The 8208-nt window shown below is 36.1% G+C and overlaps 1 protein-coding gene across 1 annotated transcript; it reads right to left on the reverse strand.

Moving 5' to 3' along the window:
- Positions 1 to 482: 482 nt before the first annotated feature.
- LOC104239348 (probable adenylate kinase 7, mitochondrial) lies at positions 483 to 3855 on the reverse strand. The gene is made up of 4 exons (XM_009793965.2): positions 3505 to 3855; positions 2376 to 2516; positions 1516 to 1740; positions 483 to 869 (listed from the first exon to the last, which is right to left on the reverse strand). Exons 1-4 carry the CDS (start codon positions 3832 to 3834, stop codon positions 714 to 716), a joined length of 852 nt encoding a protein of 283 aa, XP_009792267.1. The 5' UTR covers positions 3835 to 3855; the 3' UTR covers positions 483 to 713.
- Between the last annotated feature and the right edge of the window lie 4353 nt (positions 3856 to 8208).

The raw sequence follows: 8208 nt of genomic DNA on the forward strand, positions 1-8208 counted from the left end.
GTTTATTATTCAAGGATTCCAAGTAACTTTTTTTTTAACTTAAACCCGAATTTTTTTATAAACAATTTAATCATCTTTTGGTTCAATTTTTAACACCTGTTTACTTTATAAAGTTGCATGTTAGTTTTCTTAATCTAGTTTTCAAATACATGAACTCAACTTTTAGAAACAAATTAATCATCTTTTGGTTCAATTTCTGGTATTACTGAAGTTGGATTTTGATAAGAGCAGTGTCACAGTCAGATGGCAAGAAATTTTTATTTTTGTTAAGAGTTGGCATGTCTAACTCAAATTATCAACATCAGGATGATACAATAAGTACGATTGAAGCGCAATGTGTGCAGCTTTTTACAGCTCCATTAATAGAAAAAATAGCCAAACTTTGCAGAACATGACACAATCAAGATTCATTTGGGTGCCACAGCACGAGCTAATAAACGTAGCATTTCCATGGGGTTGAAGTATTACACACAACACAAGCATTCACCAAAAATAAGCTTTGTAGAAATCTATATAGAGAGAGTATTATAAGCTTGTCTGATGCTCACATCTTGATGTTTCTCTCTTCTGGCAGATAAAACTAGGTTGAACTCTTTTAAACAAAAAAGAAAACAAAATTATGCATATTCCCGCCCAAAACTTAAACTTTGTTCACTCATATTTCCTATACCTACTATGCTCCCAAAAAGAATGAAGATCAGCAGAAAATCAAATTAGCATCCTGCACTCAACTGTGTAGAACCAACTGCAGTCCTGTGCTGAAGATGCAAAGCAGCCAAAAGGCCTTGCCATGTTTCTCCAGGTCCTCCAGCCACTTGAAAATCAAGGAGCTTTCTCTGTTTCCTGTAGTATTCTTCTAGCGGTTTGATCTACATAAAACAGAATGATGTTGCGTATTAGTTGATTTTGTAGTTCAACCGAGAAAATACTGAGTTATGACTCTGTACAACCACATTTAGAATGCTGACTAGCAAGAACATGAGAGCTGAGGAAATTTTGAACCAAGATCATGCAATTAGTTTTATAGCTCTAATATATAAAAGAAAATCAAACTGTGTATTTAAAAAAGTTGATCACATGCACTGCCACCTCCAGGGTACTGACATAATTATAGCTGAGTAGGATAGATGCAAAATCATCTTTGAGACATTAACTTGTTTAAGATATCGGCATGAACAAAGTAAAAGCACATGAAGAAGATCAGGTAAGAGCCAACAGATGCCAGAGCTCAAGAACAATATGGCATTGCCATTTAAACAATTTCAGCATGGTTTGTTCAACGAACAATCAGGTACTCAGTATACTGGCAGATGATGTACATGCATATTTGCATCTGTGTGATTCAACAGGAAATAGTATTTACTTGCACATCAAGAATGCTAAGAAAGGCAATCTCTAATCCTATTCATCAAGAATACTAAGAGAGGCAACCTACAATTCTGTTCATCTCAAATTATGACGTCAAAATTTTTCTAGTGTTTCCATCTGTAAAATTTCAGGAAATCGGATGGGTACCTGCTCAGCATGCACATGCAGCTTCTTTCTCGAAACATCAGTCATGGTACTTGAAGGCCTAAAATGACCACCCTCTGACTGAAGACTCATATTAATTCCAGAAGTCCTGCGAAGGAATTCCAGAGGTGAATAAAGCCCAGTACTTTTGTCTTTCTTTGACATCCCACTCTCAGCACATTTAAGATTCAGAACTAGATCTATGTCCACAGTTTTGTCCAGGGTTTCCTGCAGGAATAAATGAGAAGAGTATGTAAATCCAACATGTTTCGACATGAATCATAAAAAATAACATAAAATAACAGTCCTTTTCAAACAAAATCTGAGAGAAGTAAAAATAAACACTTCATACACTTGTTTATTATTAGACAATGCAGATTACTACAAAGTGAATAATCTTGGCCAAACACTATCTATCTCAAGATAAAGAAACAGCATTCAGAAAGTAGCAAACACCAATCTTTTACGGACTCTTCTCATCAATTACTCCCTCCATACCTTTTACATGTAAATTTGCTATTTTGTTAGCTAAAAGACCAACTAAATGCTGAAACTAATATACCAGTTAATTCAAAATCTCAAAACAAAACTTGAACTGAAATGACTATAAGAATTATATCTAAGGTACTGGTTAGATTTTCAAAATGTTTATTTATTTACTAAGTAATTAACACCACCATGAACAAAGCTACAAAGTTCGATCAATATGTTCAGTATGGACTTTAACTTCTGGAAGCTTGTGCATCCCAAGAAACTCAACTGTTCAATGAAACTAGTGTAAATGAAATGGAAAGATCGAAGATAACGAGAAAAAGAAGATGCCACTAAAATTAAGTCCACACAGAGAGGGAGGCTATACTTACAGCTTGAATCTTTGATCGAGGAATTCCATCCAAGATGAATCCACTTTCACCCCTGCAATAACCTTCTTCTAGCCTCTTTGACAACAGACCAAATATAACATCTTCGGGAACAAGTTTTCCCTGATTTACAGCCTCTGCGATCTTCATAACAAAAATGAGAGGTTTTATTGGGTGAAACAAATAAAAAGAAACAAAAGACTAATGCGCGACTATCTTACAACAAAAGAATGTACTCCTGTACTCAATTTTTATATGACAAATTACTATTTGAGAAGCCAAACAGAATCTTTGCACGTTCAATTACTCTGACTAAAAATTTGGGACTTAGAGTTCATCATTTCTGACTACGTAAATTTTATTCTTTCTCAATGTCTTAATCTCACCAAAAATTAAATGATTTCGACCCTCTAATCTGAAATCGATATTCTTTGGAGAAAGTTAGTTTATTTTTTATAAAGCTGAAACAGAGAAAGTAATAAACAAAACTGTGACCAGTTAAATCAATCTTTTATGCTTTAATTAAACTAGTATGGGCCAAAATATGGATTTTTCATATTCATTTACTCCATTCAAGCTCATTTTTTTCTATACTAAATAATCTGTCAAAATAAGACCAATTAACAACTAAAAGTACAATTTTTTTCATTAGCCATTGCTAATGAAAAAGAGAGATAAGACCAGCTCAAACAAGCCTATATACTTCAATTTCAAACTAGTAGGGATCAATTATATGAATCTTTTGGTATTCGTTCCCTCTATTCAAGCTCATTTCTTTCTATTACTCCCTCCGTCACAATTATCTGACACTCTTTCTGTCTTTCCTTCTTAGTCTGTCCCAAAAAAAAATATACCTTTCTATATTTAGAAACAATTTCACTTCAAAATTTTCATTTACCCTTAGTGGAATGATTTATAATCACACATATATATGACTTATTTTAGACATAAGTTTCAGAAGTCTTTTTTTTTCATAACGACCGTGTCAAATCAAACACTATCATGTAAATTGAAACAGAGAGAGTACTAAATAATATGTCAACATTAATACCAGTTAAACTAAGAGAACAATTTTTTCCTTTTAAGAGCTCAATAAGACCAAAAAAAAAACAGAAATAAAACAAATGAAAACCTGCTTATAGAGGGAAGAACGAGGGTGAAGTTCTTGACGAACGAGTGAGCCCATAGAAATATGAGGAATATCTAGAAGCTTCGAAAGCCATTGGGCGTACACGTGTCTCTGAGCCATAGGATCGCCCATGATCACCCATTGTACTCCTCTTCGTGGAACTGATCCTTCAGATTCCTCCATTACCACTGGACGTACACTTGTCTCTTCATAGTATTCGTAATCATCGTCGTAATCGTAGTCGAGCTGAGCTGCAGCTGATCCGTAAGACTGAAGAGATGACCGAATAATATGTGGCTGCGCCGCCGCTCTCAGACGGCTGAGCAATGCCATCGTCGAGAGAAAGAGGGTTTCTCTAAGGAAGGGGAAATTGGGGTTTTAGAGAGTCAGAGATGGCGGAATGAAATTTTAACCCTGAATGTGGGGTTTATTTACGAGAGTGCCATGAGTTGAATGACACGTGTCAGGTAATAAACGGTGGAGGAGATGAATAGTGGGTCCCGTAATATTATGTGAGGGGGAGGCGGAGGGAAAATTGCAGTCCACACGACTGGGGAGAGAGTATGTGGTTGAATGACACGTGGACTGTCTCCGCTGCCAATGTATTTGTTACTCGACCGCGTCCACTGGCATATATAATGAGTAATTCTATCCATCAAAAATTCAAAATTTAATAAAATAAAACTAAATTATCTAGAAAATTATCTAGATGGCGGATATAAGAATTGTGAAATTCTAGAAAAAATTAAAAAAAAAATATTCAAGTTGAAAAATAGAGTTATTTTTGGACATGAATACAATTTGGAACTGTTTTTAATTTTTTGTGAGTGCTTTGAAGCGAAAATTTTGAAAACAACTTTCTGGAGTTTTTTAATTTCCGAAAAATTCTGAAATTCAATTTCAAGTGAAATTTAAAATTTTCATGGCCAAACACTGATTTCGAAAAAAATTAAAAAAATTCTAAAAAAAAAAAAATTTTATGGCCAAACAGGCCCTTAATTTCTTGAAATTTTTACTCGCTTCAATAATGATTAGGTCACAATCTCCTATCATACATCGACCTTACTATGCAAGTAACTATTCATCGTAATTCTCATGTAAACTTCAGCCATTTTTTTATTACATGTTCCTTCATGTACTAGAAAACCAAAATTTTGATTTAGTTTTGAAAAGAATTAAAGTTTGAAGATTTTAAAAAAATGGTAAATTATATTTGTTAAATTTTGTGTTAATATCTTGAAAAACTTACTTGGGTTTGATATTGTTTTTCTTTAATTTCTAAACAAAAATGGCCCTTATAGCTGTAGTTAAAAGACTAGTAAAGTAATAAGAAGCTTTGAAATTTGTATCATGGTCAAATTTGCTTAGCTTCTTAAAATGAAATATGCCGTCCAATACATAACACGTTCAACGTGACTTAGTATTCAGTGTGTCCAATGGTGTGAAAAATGCCATATAAAATAACACCCATGCTTCATATTCTCAACTAGCAACATGTTTTAAAATAATGCAAAAGGCTTAGATAAATGAATTTATATATACATACATATATCTTTAGTTGATTATTTCCTTCTATTTTTTAGGAAATTCATAATTACTATATATTTGGGAAAACTCGTTGTCCTAATGAATCTATATATACAAAAATGAGGAAGGGCAAAGGCGAGACAATGACTATGGTTCATTAGGGCGTTTCTGATGAGCCCAAATTTTTTTAAGTGACTCGGGACCGGTCTCCCAAATTCATGAAGATGTTGTGGGATATACCCCAAGCTTTCTGCATGGGTTCGGATCACCTAAAATTTTGTCTCACAATCAAAAACGATCTAAGGAATAATATTCACCGCCTCGCCAAGACTGTTCCTCTTTTTTGGCGTTTTAGTACCATAAAATTGGAATTCCGCGTGATTCCTAAATTTTCGTATGCTATAGCCTACGCGCCTGGACCCAGCTCACCTAAAATTTTGTCAGACCATAAAAAACGATCTAAGAAACAATATTTACCGCTTCGCCAAGACCGTTCCTCATTTTTTGGTATTTAGTGCCTAAAGGCCGGAATTCCGTCTCATTTCCAGATTTATGTGTGCTATATAGCCCACGCTTTCTACATGGGCCCGGCCCACCAGACCAGTATTGCCTAAAATTTTGTCGAACCATCAATAACGCCCTAAAGAACAATAGTCATTGTCTCGCCATGATCATTTCTTGTTTTTTGGTATTTTGGGGCAATAAAACTGGACTTGCGCCCGACTCCCAAATTTTCGTGTGTTAGCCTATGCCTTCTGCATGGACCGGGCCCACCGGACCCGGATTGCCTAAAAAATTTTGGACCATCAAAAATGACCTAAGTAATAATAGTTATCGCATCGCCATGACCGTTCCTCATTTTTTTACATTTTAGGGCCATAAAATTAAAATTTTGCCTCATTCCCAGATTTTCATATTTTATAGCCCATGTATTTTACATGGGCCCGGGCCATCAGACCCGGATAACCTAATATTTTGCCGGATCAGCAAAAACGACCTAAGGAATATTAATCGTCGCCTCGTCATGACCGTTCCTCCTCTTTTGGAGTTTTAGGTCCATAATACCAAAATTTCGTTTGATTCTCATATTTTCGTGTGTTATAGCTCATACCTTCTGCATAGGCCTGGGCCACCAGACCTGTATTGCATAAACTTTTGTCGGGCCATCAAAAACGACCTAAGAAACAATAGTCACCGTCTTGCTATGACCGTTCTTCTATTTTGGCATTTTTGCTCCATAAGACTGGAATTCCGCACGATTTTTAAATTTTCGTGTGCTTATAGCTCATCCCTTCTGCATGGGCCCAGGCCACTGGACCCAAATCGCCTAAAAATTTATTGGACCATAAGAAACTACCTAAGGAACAACAGACACAGCCTCGCCATGACCGTTCCTCATTTTTTAGTGTTTTAGGACCATAAAACTGAAATACCACGTGATTCCCAAATTTTTGCATGGGCCCGGGCCACAAGACTCAGATCACTTAAAATTTTGCCCGACCATCAAAATCGACCTAGTGAATAATAGTCACCGCTTCTCCATAATCGTTCCTTATTTTTTGCGTTCTAGGGCCAAAACATTAGAATTCCACATGATTTCAAGATTTTCATGTGCTATAGCCCACGCCTTTTGCATGAGCCTGGGCCATCGCACTTGGATCGCCAAATTTTTGTCGGACCATAAAAAACGACTTAAGGAACAATAGTCATCGCATTTCCATGACCGTTCCTCAATTTTGGAGTTTTTGAGCTATAAAACTGGAATTCTATTAATTTTCCTAAATTTTCGTGTGTTATAGCCCACACTTTATGCATGGGCTCAAGCCATCGAACTCAGACTGCCTAAAATTTTGCCGAATCATCAAAAACAACCTAAGGAAAAATAGTCACTGCATCGCCATGATCGTTCCTCATTTTTTGACATTAGGGCCATAAAACAGAAATTTTGCCTGATTTCTAGATTTTCATGTTACATAGCCCATGTCTTCTACATTGGCCCGAGCCACCAGATCCGGATCACCTAAAATTTTGCCAGATTAGAAAAAATGATAGAAGGAACAATAGTCACTGCCTCGCCATGACCGTTCCTCCTTTCTGGCGTTTTAGGGCCATAAAACTGGAGTTCCGCTTGATTTTCAGATTTTCGTGTGCTATAGCCCACATCTTCTGCATGGGCCCGATCTACCAGACCCGGATCGCCTAAAATTTTGTCAGACCATAAAAACGACCAAAGGAACAATAGATACCACCTTGCTGTTACAACCCATATCCACATGTGTTAGTTCATGCCATATATTAGTTAACATAAATCCAAGAAGGAATTATCGTTGAGATGATAAGATGTCAATCCTATTGGTCTTAAGTGATACAAGAGTGTATAAGGGTGATTAACCAGTATTAGAAGTTAAACGAATCAAGGATGTTGTAACTCGTATTTTCAGGTAATCTAGCGGTGCTTAATACACTCAAGAGGTCATTTATTAAGGTATTTTAATCATATAATATCCGTATCATAAGTCTTGAAGTCAAACGAGTTATGAAACAAAAGTCGACAAAAGTTGTCGCAACTTAGGTTCATAATTTTACTTAAACATTAGGTCAAATATTTCTAATCTTTTCTCATACTTTACAAGGAATTACGGGGTGATCTACCAACCAAATTAAAGATCTATGAGTCTAGTTTCTAACGCATTAAACCGTTCATCGATACGATCTCGGAGTAGATAGATATTTGCGTTTTCGCGAGACTGCGCCAAGCACCTCTCTATGGGGCCCACTAAGGCGGTTTAAGATATTTGGACCTATATAGGATGCCTCCAACCCATTTTAAGTCATTTCTTCTCACTATTTTCAGACCTTAGAACCCTAGGAACATCCTCTCAAGGTTCTCTCAAGATTCAAGACCCAAAAAGGGGCAAACAACACAAATCAAGTGTCGGGAATTCCGTGGCGCTAGTAAGTCTCTTGTTCTTCTTGTTGTTGCTCATTTTTGTGTCGTTCCAGCTTGTGTGGGAGGTTGTTTTAAAGGGTTTATGTTCTGTAAATACTCCCTCATGTTCTTAATATCAATCCTAGGTGATTTCAAGCCTTCTAAAGTGATTCTAGTGCCGAAAAACACTAATTGATTGCTAGTTTCGCTTTTTTGTTGTTGTGGCAGCATTGGAGGGATATTTCATGGAA

The sequence above is a fragment of the Nicotiana sylvestris genome, chromosome 9 (assembly GCF_000393655.2).
Source record: "Nicotiana sylvestris chromosome 9, ASM39365v2, whole genome shotgun sequence".
NCBI lineage: Eukaryota > Viridiplantae > Streptophyta > Magnoliopsida > Solanales > Solanaceae > Nicotiana > Nicotiana sylvestris.